General features: G+C 37.0%; 1 protein-coding gene across 16 annotated transcripts in view; it reads right to left on the bottom strand.

Moving 5' to 3' along the window:
- Positions 1–16,339, bottom strand: part of GTDC1 (glycosyltransferase like domain containing 1) — a 571,706-nt gene that overhangs the window by 374,610 nt on the left and 180,757 nt on the right. For all 16 annotated transcript variants that reach the window (XR_011490993.1, XR_011490995.1, XR_011490996.1 and 13 more), the window contains 2 exons: positions 12,523–12,690; positions 8,638–8,811 (listed from right to left, as the gene is read on the bottom strand). Coding sequence is in view for 12 of the 16 variants with exons in the window: in XM_070476252.1 (XP_070332353.1) it covers positions 8,638–8,811; positions 12,523–12,690 (342 nt within the window). In the remaining 4 variants the exon portion in view is untranslated. The remainder of the gene's footprint in view (positions 1–8,637; positions 8,812–12,522; positions 12,691–16,339) is intronic.

The raw sequence follows: 16,339 nt of genomic DNA, 5'->3' as shown, positions 1-16,339 counted from the left end.
CCATAACAAAAAACTTAAACCCATTTTTCACATTATAACAGGATAGAGAAGGCAGGCAAATGACAAATACATACAAGCATCCAGCCTTGACAGTCTGAGCATTTATCTTTCTTCACCTTTAATCCAACTGAATGGCATTTGAAGTAGATGGTATCTACAGTGAAGCTCCCTGATGGAATTTCTTGGAAAAACAAGATCCTTTTTGAGGATAAGGGATGCCACTTTGTAATTCACTGTATTTCTACAATTCATTCTCAAGGTCTAATTTGTTGGGGGTGGGGATGATCTAGTTACATAAAAATCACGGCTACCCCCTCAGTGCCAAATTCTATAGGAGAGACAGATGGAAGAAAAGTCTGTTGCTGTGCAGATGTGGTCAACTCCATCCTTACCATCTAATATGACATATTGGGGACTGCCCCTGTAAGACAGGTGTCATGCTATAATCTAGCTTGTAAGAGAGGAGAGTTTGGATAAATGGCAAGATACCTAGAAATTTTTTTAAGAAAAGAGTTTTCTTAGATATGAAATAATGGTATGAGCCTCTAGCTGTTTCTTTGATGTATTCTTCCTAGTCTGCTTCTTTAGGTAAAATTTCAACCTGACTATGAGAATTCTTTCTGAAAATTATTCATTCTTCCTCAAGTCAGGAAAAGTATGATGTCCTTTTCAAAAGGAGTGAGTTAGACTTGGGTTGGGGTTCTCTCCTAAACCCACTGGATAGAAAGTAATAGGGCCCAATTCACACTTCCAGCCCCACAGACAGTTCTCCATTAGGGCACTCAATAAATAGTTTTGCTTTAAAAATTGATCATTCCTTTTCAGGTGTCCTCTTTTTTCAAAACTTCAATCTTTTAAAAGTCTGATTTCTAAGACCTTGAATCCCTTCTTTCATAACATTACCATGACATAATCTCTTTCATTCAACATGCTATCAGTTCTCTTATATAATCATTTGTTCTTCACTAGTAAGACCCTGAAGCTGGGAAAGACTGAGGGCTGGAGCAGAAGGGGACGACAGAGGATAAGATGGTTGGACGGCATCACCAATTCGATGGACATGACTTTGAGCAAGCTCTGGGAGTTGGTGATAGACAGAGAAGCCTGGGGTGCTGCAGTCCATGGGGTTGCAAAGAGTCGGACACAACTGAGAGACTGAATTGAACTGAGTCAACCCTAGTCCTGGGGGAAGGCATGGCAACCCACTCCAGTACTGTTACAAAAAAGCTTGGTGGGCTACAGTTCATGGGGTCCCAAAAAGTCAGACACAACTGAGTGACTAAGCATGGCACAGTCAACCCCAGGGCTTCAGTGGTAAAGTATCTACCTGCCATTTCAGGAGATGGGGCAAGGGTCTCACATTCAAAGCTTGGGTCAGGAAGATCCCCTGGAGAAGGAAATGGCAAAGTACTCCAGTACTCTTGCCTGAAATAACCCATAGACAGAGGATCCTGGCGGGCTACAGTCCGTGGGGTCACAAAAGAGTTGGACACAATTTAGCAACTAAACAACAATAAGCCAAAGCCAATCCAGGCCCCAAAACTCTCTTTTGAGGACAGGTAGTATACAAAAAAACTGTTAAGAGGTTGGGTTTCAAAACAAGGTAAAAAGTATGTTTGATTTCTGGCTATACTTTTACTATTTGTAAGAGTGTAGGCAAAAAATTACTTATATTCTTTATGGCTGGCTTTCTTCAACTATAAATGGAATTATTTTTCAGAATTGTTGGGAGAATATTATGCTAAGATATGCATAATATACTTAGCATAATGTTGGGCTAAATTAAGACAGGAAGGTTAGCTGTTAGGGTTAGCTCTACCTTCTGAAGATGATGTTGTCAGAAAGCAAGTTGCAGATTCCTCAGATGTTCTGATTTTACAAGAATGAGACTTGCACAAAGGCCTGGATATGTAAAATTCTCTAGTTCTACTAGGCTTTGCTTTTATGACAGCTACATGATATACAGTAGGAAAATATTGGCTTCCTTTAGCCAGTATCCAGCTCAGTAAGCCATTTTTTTCCCTCTCTATCACACATCTTCAGGACCATGGCGTTCTATGTAAAATCTGCCTTCTTGAAATGCACAGTAGATTCCCCTGGTGATGCAGTCATAAAGAATCTGCCTGCCAATGCAGGGGATGTGGGTTCAATCCTGATGCCACATGCCACGGAAACTAAGCCTGTAGACAGCTACAGCTACTGTAGTCTGCAAGCTCTAGGGCCCACGGGTCACAACTACTGAAGCCTGTGAGCCTAGAGACTGTGCTCTGCAACAAGAGAATTCACCACAATGAGAAGCCCACATACGGCAACGAAGAGCAGCCCCCATTTTTCACAATAAAATGTGATAGAGAAGCCAAGCAAGTGACAAATACCTACAAGCATCCAGTCTTGAGAGCCTGAGCATTTATCTCTCTTTGCATTTAATCCAACTGAATGGTAAAGTAGATGATATCCACTGTTAAGAGAAAGCCTTCAGGCAGAAACAAGGACCAAAAATATAATAAACAAATAAATAATAAAAAAAGAAATGCGAAGTAAAAATTCCTTAATTTTCAATCTAACCTATATGCTTTAACACAAATTAGTCTTCCTCCTAGTCATTGGTCTCAGCCCACTAAGTCTTGAGATCACATCTATCTATCTTTTGGCATGCTACAAGCTTAAAGTCTTTATCTCTTCAAAATTCATATGTCAAAATCTTGACTCCTAATATGATGCTTTTAAGAGATGGGGGAATTTGGGAGGTGATTAGGTCATGAGGGTGGAGCCCTCATGAATGTGATTAGTGCCCTTATGCAAGGAACCACAGAGAGCTCCCTTGCCAGTTGCATCATGTGAGAACATAGCAGGAAGACAGCCATCTATGAAATCAGAAAGCAGGCCTTCACAAGACATCAAATCTGCCAGCGCCTTGATCTTGGACGTCCCAGTCTTCAGAAATGTGAGAAATAAATTTTTGTTGTTTACTAGCCACACAATCTATGGTATTTTGTTATAGCAGACCAAAAGGACTAAGACGTGGTATTAATATGACAAAATCAGTTTTGTTGACTGATCATCTGGCTGGCTTTGATGCCTTCAGTTTCAAGGAAGCCAATATAAACACCCTAACAGCAAAGGGTGTTGAACAGAACTGGTGCATGAAAAGGCTTCAGTTAGAAAGATCCAAAAAGAAGTAGCTTACTGAAATGTTTCCCACTCACTTAAGCTTACAGACACTGCAACTGCATAAAAAAGGGTCAGACGTTTATTATCTTCCTTTAGGTGAATATGGCTCATGTACATCCTAGAGTAAGACATGACATTTAGCTTCATTTGCTGTCATTTATAATTTCTGCCAAAAGTAGGTTATAAATTTCCCTATATTTTTAAAGAGAATTTACTGGCTACCATTTAACCTTTCTTAATAAATCACAGTCATCCATTAGACGTACAAGCTGTACAACCATGGAGAAATGTCTGCAGGGGTCTTCAGCGTGCAGAGTTGCCTGCCCTGCCCTACAGTGGCTCCAGGCTGCTATGCGTTTTCACTTTTCATATATTTTTTTAAAATAGTTTATCTCTCTCCCTCCTTGTTGTCAAGCTGTCAGTCAGCTGTCACTTTTTACTGCTGTCAGTGAGCCTGCCTTTATCGCACCCCCAATTTGATGCTGTTAATCTGCTGTCAGCTGAAAAATCAGATAATCAAGACCTCTGAAACTGCATTTACAATAAGTGATGGGCTGAACACTGGATGGAGATTTTGAGACAGGACTTCCAGTTTCAGTTCCAGTTCCTCTCTCTCTCTAGCTGTGTGATTACCAGAAGACACTAAACTTCTCTGGGCCCTGGTGCCTTCATTTTTAAAATAAGCAGGGCCTGAATCTGAGAGAGAGAGAGAGAGAGAGAGAGAGAGAGAGAGAGAGAGAGAGACATGGAGACAGAAAGAAAAAGAGATCTCATTTAGACTTGAAGTCTGTTTCTCTGGCTACCAAAAAAATTATGAAATTTTTTTTTTTTGGTGAGTTAACAGAATGCAGGCTGGGGTACCACTGTCCCTTTAATTTTCAAATTCAAGGATAGCTTTAGTCATCACCTTTATTTAATTTCACTCCTCTGAATTAACTACCGCTCACCTCCTTAAAGGGATTCCCAGGTGGCTCAGTGGTAAAGAATCCACCTGCCAAGGCAGGAGACATAGTAGATGTGTGTTCGATTCCTAGGTCAGGAAAATCCCCTGGAAGAGGAAATGGCAACCCACTCTGGTATTCTTGACAGGATAATCCCATGGACAGAGGAGCCTGGCTGGTACAGTCCATTGGGATTGCAAACAGTCGGACATGACTGAGTATGCATTTAAGCCCAAGCCATCCCCTTAACACTCTCTTCCCTTTGTCCCACAGGATAATTCTCTCGTTGATGACCTTCTGACTCTAATCTTTTCTTCTCATTTCAATCCTGGGCTCTTCCTCCATTAATCCCTTAAGTTTCAAGAGTGCTAAAGGCCAGTCCAAAGCTAAAGATCAGAGTCACATTGAGAAACCAGCAACAAGCCTGAGAAGCAGAACCTGTGTCCTAGGAGCCACCGTGAAGACCGTCACGGTATGCCCCATGCTGCTGATGTGTGATATAAGACGAGGACTGAGAACTGACCACATGCACACAAGTCATCAGTGACCTTGACAGAAACAGTTTCAGTGGAGCAGCTTCAAGAGAGAACAGTGGGAATGAAATTGGAAAAAAAAAACATGTTTCTTTTAAGACATTTTGCTATCAAGAGAGAGAAAAAAAATTTTTTAGAGGTTTTGCTATTAAGAGAGAGAAAGAAAGGAGGCAGTAGCAAAGGAAGAACTGGAATCAAGAGAGAATGTTTTTAAGATGTAAAACAAATAGCATTTTTGTATGCTAATAGGAACCATCTAGAAAAGAGGAAAATGGATGATGCAGATCAGAGAAAAAAAATTTCTAGAAAAAAAAATTACTAGAAAAGTAATTTTTAGGTAAGCAAGGAGGATGGACTCCTGCAAAGAAGTGGAGATGGACCTTAGACAGAAGCAAGGTCAGTCCATCCATAGTTATAAGTGTGAAGATTTAAAAAAAAAAAAATGCACCCAGAAGCACATAATTGGGTAAATGTGATGGTGGCAATGTAAAGATATTCTCTTCTGATTGCTTCTATTTTCTTCAGTCATTATCTGAGAAGGAAGTCTGAAGATTTGGTATTAAAAGCTTATTAATTTGGTATTAAAAAGAAAATGTATGAATAGTTATCTATAAGAGGGGAAGCATGGTATACTCGCCATCCAGCTTGAAGTATCCATCTAGATTTAGGGGTCATGAATTTAGAGTGGGCTAGTAAGTATGGCTGGAGGTTTTTCTCCTAATCAAAGAAAAAAGAAAAGGAGCAAAAGTTTTGAAAGTATACACAAGAAAGGAGGTACAGTGATAGAATATGGAAGTTCAACTGGAAAAAGAAGGAGCAAAATTAGGACGAGAAGAATGAAAGTGATGAGCTGGCTCCTTATCATCAGTGGACAGTTGGTTCTGTTAAGGACAAAAGGCTGCTTAAATCAGGGTGATAAGAATATACAAAGGAATTTCTTTATTTACATTAGACTGTTCCTTTGGCAGAATACTTCTCTGCTATCACATGTTAAAAGAGGGAGAAAGGGAAGACAGTCCTCTTTATTCAGGTTGCAATAAAGGTGCTAGGTTATAAAACAACAGGGATGAAGGAGTTAGTAAGATGAATTAATCTTTATTAAGGGCTTCCCAGGTGGCGCTAATGGTAAAGTATCTGCCTGCTAATGCAAGAGACCGAAGAGACATGGGTTTGATCCCTGGGTCATGAAGATGCCCTGGAGGAGGAAAAGGCACCCCACTCCAGTCTTCTTGCTGGGAGAATCCCGTGGACAGAGGTCCACGGAGGCAGGCCACGGTCCATAGGGTTGCAAGGAGTCAGACACTACTGAGTGTCTGAGCCACATCCCACACAATCTTTATTAAGGTTCTGTTATGTGCCAGGCTGGATGTCTGGCACATATTATTTCATTTAATTGCTACATCATGCCTATGAGGTGATAAGGTAAATATAATCATAAGCTAAACTCAAGGTCGTTACATTTGCATGGGTTACAGAGCTAGTAGTGAAAGTCAAAGTGTGAGTTGCTCAGTTGTGTTCAGCTCTTTGTTGAACCCACAGACTGCAGTCCTCCAGGTTCCTCTGTCCATGGGATTTCCCAGGCAAAAACAGTGGAGTAGGCTACCATTTCCTTCTCTAGGGTATCTTCCTGACCCACGGATTGAACCCAGGTCTCCTGCATTACAGGCAGATTCTTTACTTTCTGAGCCACCAGGGGTGGTCAAGTCTCAAATACGTGCATGCCTAACTATGGTATTTAAGAGCTTTCTCTTCCCAAAATGTTTTAATACATATAATGAAATATTTTCAAGTGAATATTCTTCCTTGCTACTATTTTTCTGGCCTTTGAGAATGAGGTAAGGGTAAGGAAGGCAACAGGTGACAGCACGTACTATAAGCTCAATATCGGATTTCAAGCTCAATGTTGAATGTTCTGAGTTTGAACAATTATCAACTTTAGAAGTCCTCATATACTTTGCTGAAATATGGTTTTTTCCCTTCCCTGATTATTACCCCTTATATTATATATTATTATAGCACATTATATTAATCATTTAAGTATATATTCTGCTTTGTTTATAAATTAAATACATCCTTGCCATGAGTATAATATTTGCATAGAGAGAAAGTAGAAGCATTCAAAAGTTGTTTTATTTTTAATCACCTTGGTTATTTGCCTTTGGCATTACTAAATATTTTTCAACATCTCAACAAAATAATACTCTTTTTAAGACTGCAGGCATTAGAATGATTGTCATTCATGCAAATAATCACTTACTTACACTATATGAGTTTGGGTTGGATAAAGCAAATTACCATTTGAAAATAATTCAAATAACACTCTGGGCTAAGACCTTGCTTATGAATGTTATCTTGGCCACAATATTTCTTAACCTTCTTCCATTTAGCTAGATTTATTTATGGTAATACTGTCCAAATTAATAAACTATTCAACTGCCACAGGTGTATTAAACATAGGATGTTGTAGAACTATATCAGATGCAAATGAATTTTAAAAACATTATTTACTTGAAATTCTATAGAAATAAAAATTAAGATGTACTACAACTACCTATTCACTTAAAGATGTACATTTTAATGATATTATATGAAAAACTTAAAAGAATGTCAAAAATAAACTTAAAAAATATGACCCAAAGTATAAGCTATATTCTAGCTAATTACAGAGCTAAAGCATAACCATCGTATTTTTTAGGAGTTGACATTCTTTCATCACACATGAAAATTATGGATTACAAATACATATCATATATATATACATGTACATACATACAGAAATCAACTGTGATCTTAGTTTCACTTAGCTTTATAGTTTTCAAAAATGTAAACAGATCATTAATTATTTTTGACAAATGACCTGTACTAATAGGAAGATTAGAAACTAAACAGAAAATTGAATCAAAAGTCTCTGACAGTAATCAACAGAGTACAGCCGGTCTGCTTCTCTGGCCTTCTGTTTTCTGAACTCCAGAAAATCAGGATTAGGCAAGGTGGTCTAACAAACTTTATGACTCATAGCTTGATTTGGTATTAGGCAGAATTTTCTTCAGTGCAATATTCACTAGCAAGACTCAAATAAATCAGTACTAGGGGTGCGGAAGAGTGGGTGTCCGCACAGCAAAATCTGGGTGCACTGAGTCCAGAACACAGACACTAATGCCGACCTCCTACACCGCAGGCATGGACAATAAACTGTTTCCTGCCTTCACTTCAAGGATGGGGAAGAAACAGCTGTCCCTGAGCTTTTTTTTAAGGACACAGTCAGTTACAAAACAGCAGCATCCCCAGCTAGTGTGAGTCCGACTGAAGTAAAGTTTCTATTCACAAGGGGGATATATTCCTGGTGGCAGTAAAAACAATTTTGCTAGGTTTAATCAAAAGTGAAAAGAAATTCTAGAATGTTCCCTTTGAGCCACATCATCCATTGCTAATTCAGGGTGGGCCCAGTGATAAGGGTAATAAAAATATCCTTAGTGACTGAGAAAAAGAAATAGCAATTAAATGCATTTCAACCCAATATAAAATACCAAATTCTTTACTAAAATAATGTAAATAATAAAAAATGGGAGAAGTAAAAAATAGAACAAACAGCATGGGAAATGAAAGTAATCTAAGCAGTAAAATTTAACACTGACTTACTTAGTAGTTACTATTATACATATAAACCACTGGGAATAAGCTGAACAAAAGGTTGAGACGTGCTTGACGATGACTTCTGTATCAAAACAACAAATGAAGAAACAACAGTCAGTGTTAAAAGTCAAAGCACGTTTCTTTGGCAAACAAATATAAGAGAAAAGAAAGGAAGAACTCAGAATTAACCATTCAGTGATAGGTTGGACACATGATTTATAAATCACAGCAAGGTGAAATAGTACTCAATTCTCTAACCATGCTTATGTGAAAAAGCTAAAACTGGCAAGAACAGCACCTATTTTTATACATTTGGGGAATAATTTATGGCACAATATTGAAAATAGAGTCACACTGACCTGCTCACGTCAGGAAACCTGATGGGAAAGTAAATAACTTGGCACTTGGGTCTGATGATGCTTTCCAGATCCTTGGGTCTGTGATCAGGAATCAACTTCATGAATTTTCCAATAGAAGTGAGAAATGACTCCATATTAAAAACTGAGTTGAATACCACCACATCAGCCACCAAGCTGCAAACGGAAAGGATAAATGCATACGATGAGCCCACATTCGTTCAGTTCTTTTTATAACTTCTTTTATAAAAAAGCTTAAAGACTTCTTTATTAATCACAGTTTTTGCTGAACCTTGGGTTTGCAAAGAACTCTTCACTTCCCAGTTTTTATCAAAATGATCCTAACAGATAAGTTACTTTCATTAGCCTTATATCAAGGGAAGTTAGATGGCTGGCATCAGAGAGGAAAGGCAGGAGAGGAATTCAGTGATTTAACGGGATTCTATGAGGCTTCAGGGCTCTTCTGGTTCCTTAGACAGTAAAGAATCTGCCTGCAGTGTAGGAGACCTGGGTTTGATCCAGGAAGATCCCTGGAGAAGAGAATGGTTTATCCACTCCAGTATTCTTGCCTTCAGAATTCCATGGACGGAGGAGCCTGGCAGGCTACATACCATGGGTTTGCAAAGAATCGGACATGCCTGAGCCACTAACACTCTCACTTATGAGGCATCAAACCTAAGTATATTTTTCTGCAATGCCAGGAATTTTCTGTAGTATCACCAAGAACATGAGAACCTTTCTCTCTGTGGCCCAGTTACCCATGTTGAGTTTTTATGTCAGTGATGTACTTTGATTTACATCGAAGTATGGAGAACAAAAAATTTAGCATACTTTTCACTGCCTTTAAGGAGACTAATCCAGAAAAAGTTATTTCACACTAGAGCACACCTTCATAATATGTGATTAAAGTCTTTCTCTCATTTTAACCTTTGTTTCAAAAAACGGTTAGGTTTTTGAAAGTGCTGAGACTACATACACAGAAAGGATTATATAAGAACTCTACAAGTAACTTATTCTATTATTATATTAGACTTGGGGGAGTCAGAGCAATAGAGGAAACTGATGAAAATAGATCCAGAAATCTGTACCACTAGGTCCTATTGATTACATAATATATTATAAAGGACCATAACACCATGAACCTTCAAAATTAAACAAAAGAAATATAATACTGGCTGTTGCTTTCGATGTAAATGCTGTGATCCTCTCCTTAACACTTTTTTTAAATTAAAAATAATCTATATAGTTATAAGGAAATGTAAAAACAAAATTTATGTATCATAAATATGTCAGTAGTTTCCAAATTTGCGTATAACATTGTTTTGGAAACCATTGAACACAAATGATAACCATGGGTGAACTGGATAAAACAGAAATACGTACTATGTTTTCTTTATGACTCAAAAAACCGTTTTAATAAATCACTGTTTTGTTTTTTAAAATAGCCCTCACTGCTTTAAGCAATGATCCCATGTCTCAGTGTCCCTGGATCTCAACATGGCGCATACAAATGCTTTGATAAGAAGGTGTACAAGATCAAAGAGAAAACAGTTTTATTTCACTCTAAAATGAACATCAAGAAAACTGAAAAGAAGACACGTAAGTCCACAAGACTGCAAAACACAAATGAATAAATAGAGTTTACAGAGCAGGAATATCATAACAAATCCTAAGTTTAGTTTGATTTGCATTTACTGAGACAAAGTTCCTACTATCAGTACATAGTGGAATGAAAAACCAACAAAAGGAATGTTGACCAGCCACCCCTAACCACTCCCACCCCTGCAAAATTGTTTTCCCATACAAGCATTTTCTGTTTTTTTAGTTGCAACCTAGTGCAAATTTGGGGTTAGCAGTGATTACAACATGGACAATACAAGAGAATGTCACAGAAGTGCTGACTACACTGAGCAATAAGGAAGCCAATATAATAATATACCAAAAGTTGAAGGATGTTTTACAGCTAGTCTGTTTTCACTATATGTCACATATTGTAATAGCGACCCACAGGTCATAATATATAGTTACGACAAGTGTTCATCAGTCAGAGGGTTAGTGAAACCTCTATTTAAGGTGAGTGCTTATGTCAGTCATCTCTGAAGTCCTTAACTGCCACACAGTCAAGAAAGAAATCTGACAGGGCCAACAAAAGCAGAAGTCAGCAAGAAAACTAAAGAAACATTTCAGGAAGCTGGAGTCATACTTTTCAAAGAGAATCTGAACTGGACTGCTTTCTGACACTCTTATTTTTCCTCTGGACGACTGCAAACCATTGCTTTCTCATTAAGAGTCCCAGCGACGATCAAGTCCATTTCTTTCTCTCCAAGTTCATCTACTAGTTTACCCTCTTGAGAAGAGCAATGCTCAAAAATCATGTATAAGATTTTATGGTTTCACTCCCTTTGAGCAAAAACAATCTTTTCTAAAACAGAGAGATGCAGGGTAGTGAGTTAAATTTTTTTTTTTTTTTGCTATTTGCCCTCAAAGGGCATGCAACTCAACTACATATATTCTTAAAAACCCAGTCTTTGCCAAATTAAAGAACCAAGATAGTTTACAGAAATATTCTTTTTCATGCATTTCCTCTCTAATATGAGTGGGTGTAACTTCCATTAACTTTAAAGCCATCCATAAAGGGAAAAACAGACTTAATTTTTTTCCCTAGTTATTTCTCAGGGGTAATAAACACACACTATCTGAGGAAAAGAATGATGCTAATTCAAGAAACCAAAAGAATATTACAAATGTTTTCCATATTGATAAAGTACAAAATGATTTCATTTTTGTTTTTAAAACATATTTTCCCTCTGTGTTTCAATATAAAATAAAGTATTTTAATTTTATTATGAAATTTTAAAACGGTTGCTTTTTTTTACGAGACATTTGACGGGAAGCAGCTCCACTCTATTTTGATAGCACTGCTACTTCACAATTGAAGCAGCTTGTAAAAATGATTGCAGGAAAACATTTACAAAATGCTCAAAACACAGAAGTATTACCAGCTAGCTGTTTTTCTATGTCAACGAAACTACGGAATACACTAGCAAAAGAGCTGGGTGTCTGTTTAAGCACATCATGAACCCCAAAGGCTAATAACTGTTAAAAATGGTGAGTAAACTGTACCCAATCACTGCCAAACTGACTCCATTTGAGTGTTGCAGTTATGTCGATGGGATCCAATAGCAAAGCTGCTTCAGAGTCATTATTAACTTCTTTCATTAACTAAGTTTCAAGAGATACACTTTGTTGAAGTAACAAAAAAGAAGGACCATCACCTTTGAAATGTCATGGTATTTTAAGCTAGGCAATTTCAGAAGATTCAATGAGGGGAAAAAAAAACAAAACCAAACATCACCTAAAGATTCATTTTCCATAGTTTTCTCTTACAAACAATAAGAATAAAAGGATAAAAGGACAAAAACCTCTTGCTCTGTTATGCTTTAATTTTTGTTTACTCCTCTGTACATTTCTATTTTGATTTTGGCTAGATATATTGAAAGTAGCTGGTAAATAAAAGTTGAATAACTGCCTTTTCTAAAAGTACGTCTCACACAACAGATGATGGAATAAGGGGCTGAAGGAGGTCCCTGACAGCCCTTTGCTTCTATTTTGAGTGTTGTAGAAAATACAGTTAAATAACTAGTTCAACATATAATCAGGTTGCTACACATATGTATTTTATAAAAAAACATTAGCTGTTCTCTTATGTGTGTGTATATATATATTGCAGAGGCACAAGTAATTCTTATCATGGAAGGAATATTTAAACATTAGCTCCTAATATAAGGTATTTTAAAAATATATGTACCATAGGTCTCTAGATTTAAAAGTTAACTATAAGGAAAAAGATGGCAAAGGACTAAATACAGTGGTACAATCTATACCTACCAGGAGAGAATTTGGTTGTATCCATATTGGAAATCCCTCTCCTGACATTTCTTGACAGGATACACCAATTGGTTCTCATGGAAGTACAGAATCTTTTTCAATTTCCCAAGGTCAGGTCGAAGGGCAGACAGTTCAGTCAGGTTAAGCACTGAGCTTGCAAAGAGGATCCTAGGAAAGAAGGAAATCAGGGTTACCATCCTGAGCACACTTGAAGGGGCATTCTTCACCTTCTCTCCTCTCTACTCATCCTACCCCAAGGAAAACATATCCCCCATAGGGACACATCAAGAGTTAAGCCTAATACCATGTAGCAGCATTCTAAGTTTTGATCTCTTAAAAAGCAGCTGCTAAGAACTATAAAAGCCCTGAATCTCATTGGTCTTCTCAGCTCAGTTACCGAGAGATGCAAAAAAAAAAAAAAAAAAAAAGCTGGATGGATTTTATTGAAAAAGGCAAGAAAAGCTCTATCTGAAGGACAAATGGAACAAAGATAAGGCTGACTGGGGAATACTTTGCTTGCCAGTTTCATTACACTTTACTTCTTTATGCAACCAACTACTGAAATTCAATATATGAGCAGGAATGGCACATGTTCGTGTTATGACATAAACCCTTTTGATTTATGCAACAGACTTATCTAGTGAGGGAGGGCTTTTTCTCTTGGCATGTTTTTCACTGCCCCCCTTTTAAATATTCTGCAGTATCTGTGGGGTTGGTTTTATATTTTCTTCTCGATTACTGGACTGCTAATGGCACCAGATGTATAGCTTGTAATATCCCTTATATAAAACCTAAATTTAAAAAATGAAGAAAGGCTGGTTCCTTGTCTTTGCGGGGGAAAAAAGGAAACTGAATGTCTACATACCCATGTTTATAAATGAAATAGTGTCTGTTTACTCATTCATTCCACAAACATTTATTATAAATGTCTACTATGTACCAGGGTCAAGCCAGGAAGAAGAGAAAGGGTGAACAAGACAGCCCTCAGAATGAATGCTGTCTGTAATAGTGACATGAACAAAATACTAGAGGACAAACAGACAACTGTCTGGGACAACCTGGAAATATTTCACTAACAAAGTGGCTAACACATGTGGACACAAAAGAGGGACAAATTACAGTCCCTGAGTAGCTGGGGACATTTAGATGGCACAATTCTGATGAAATGCCACCTTTATAACACAATATAGAATCATTTAACCCTTACAGCTTTAATTCCCATTCTGAAAAAATGAGATTCAAGAAGGTTAAGAGTTTTTCCTAGAAATCACACTGGTATAAAGTGGCAAAGCAGAGACTCCTGGTATTCTAAGCCCAAAGTACTGTTCATTATACTACGGATGTGAATTCGTTGTGCACCACTTACATTGCAGATGCTTTTTATTGTACTTAATAAATACAAAATAGCATCCTTGTTATTACCATGATTACAACTACTATAAATTCTCCCTTGCTGACAAGCCAAATGGCTAACTTCAGGTGTTTATATGATCTGCAGCACTAGCCTTTCACATAAGAAGAATAATTACATAACAAGAGCATATAGCATAAACGAAAATTCAAGTGTCTTCTTCATGGACTAAAAGAGGAACAGAAGACCCAAAAGTAGAGGCATTTCTAAACTCACATTGCTGTATTAATGCTATGATTTATTGCTTTAAAGTAAAAACTCTTATCAAGAAGATGCATTTTTAATTGTCCATTTGTATTCAACTAAAGCAAATAGAAAATTTATATCCTGAAACTTTCGTCTATTTTGTCCAAAAATATTCCCAACACCATCAAGTATAAACTTTTCTAAAACTGGGACTGGGGACTTCCCTGATGATTCAGTGGTTAAGACTATGTACTCAATGCAAGGGGAATGAGTTCAATTCCCAGTCAGGGAACTAAGATCCTGCATGTACATGGTGGGGCCAAAAAATAAAAATAAAATAGAGACTGAAAATTCTGAAATACAGATATTTGCTTATCTACAAATCTGACCTTTAGCAGAGAGAAAAATAAAATTTAATCTCAATCAATATTTTCCTTAAAAAAAAAAATAGATGGTGATTGGTAGAGCAAGTTATTGAGTAATATTTCCCCCTCCCTCTTTTCCTGCTCCCACCCTCAACATACACACTATTGCAAGCAATGACTCAATCATTGAGACCTAAGCAAACACGATGCATTCACACACAAGGAAGAAAAATTCATTAACTACAGCTTCCATCTATTAATTACATGGAGAAGTAACTTCCATTAATTAATGGAGAAATTTGGTAGACATCAACTTACCAAGTGATCAAACTTAATGTGAACAATGGTGGATCAAAGGGATATCATGTATTTCCCAATACATGATAGAAAGACAGAGATAGCCAATTCCTGCCCCAAATATTTAATCTGAATTTGGTCATGAGGAAACAGCCAGCCAGTCTGCAAAATAAATGGGGCTGGATCTTCAAGAATGTCAAGGTCATAAAAGGAAAAAGAAAATCTAGAGTAAAGGGGAATAAAGAGTGTGATCCTTGATGGGATACTGAATGGGGAAAAAAACAACTATAAAAGATATAAGGACAACAGGGAAACTCTGAGTATTGGGTTGAATACAAAATTGTAAAGTTTTATCAATCTTAAATTGAAGTGTAGTAATTTCACTGCTGTTACACAGTAGAATATCATCGTTCTTAGGAGACATGTTGAATTATTTACATGTGAAGTATCATAATGTCTGCAACTAATTCTTAAATGGTTTGGTCAAAAGGTCCCTAATAACAAATATTCAAATATTCATAGAAATGTTTATAATTGATTAAATAAATGGTATATTATAACTCATTGATCTACCATTACCAATTTTTAAGTTATACATTTATAAAACTACAAAGTTGGGAGGATATGCATTAGATGGCAGTAAGTAGAAGGGAAAAATATGTTACATTCCATAAATAATAAATGCCTCATATATGTATTTCTAGTCATAATCCAATTGTTCATTTGCTCCATGGGAATTATCCTCAGGGTGGAACATCTGTAGCAAATGTTTGACTAAAGCAAGGCCTTTACTCTCCTCCACCACACCACCTCTCTTTACCCTACCTACCAGCTGATCCATAATCAAGGAATCCAAATTTAAAATTGAACCTTCCAAATAGAAGTTCTCAAATGAAAGGATGCAATACATTCAGGAGGGAAATGGCAATGGTTTTCATAATATTACCCATTTGGGACTGCCCACACCAATACTTCCTTCAGTTTGTTCAGTCATTAGTAAGAAACTCATTTTATTTTTATAACTAATTTTGAAATAGCTCTCACTACTTCTAAATTGTGGAAATTATCTCCAACATAAGTAAAAGATTTCTCTTTGCTTTTTGCTTGTAAAATGGTAGTTAAATTGGACAATAAGTAACTCCTCAAATATTCAGCTCAGTGATACCTATAAAGTGAGGAAGATGCTCACACACACAAAAAAGTATGCAGGTAAGATTCATAGGCAATTTACTTTGCCCTCTTTTAACAATTAAAAAGAAAAGGTACAATAACACAATGAATGACATCACTCAATCAGCAGTTAAACCCTAGGTTCCCAGTGTTCATCTTGCCTCAGGTATTATTTAAGCAATAAATCCTAACAAGGTGAGCTTTATCATCCCACACTGTGTCTCTGGCAGGAAGGGCACAAGGTGATAGCAAAAACCACTAGGAACAAGATAATTCCTGACAGCTGCTGCTTGAGCACAAGTTAAATTGAACAGTTTATCTCAGCATGAAGATGTTATAAGGTTTTATGTTTAATATTTTTAAATTAACATAAAACCCAGAGAAAGCA

Source organism: Odocoileus virginianus, chromosome 13 (genome assembly GCF_023699985.2).
Source record: "Odocoileus virginianus isolate 20LAN1187 ecotype Illinois chromosome 13, Ovbor_1.2, whole genome shotgun sequence".
NCBI lineage: Eukaryota > Metazoa > Chordata > Mammalia > Artiodactyla > Cervidae > Odocoileus > Odocoileus virginianus.
This window is presented reverse-complemented; position numbering and strand designations above follow the sequence as displayed.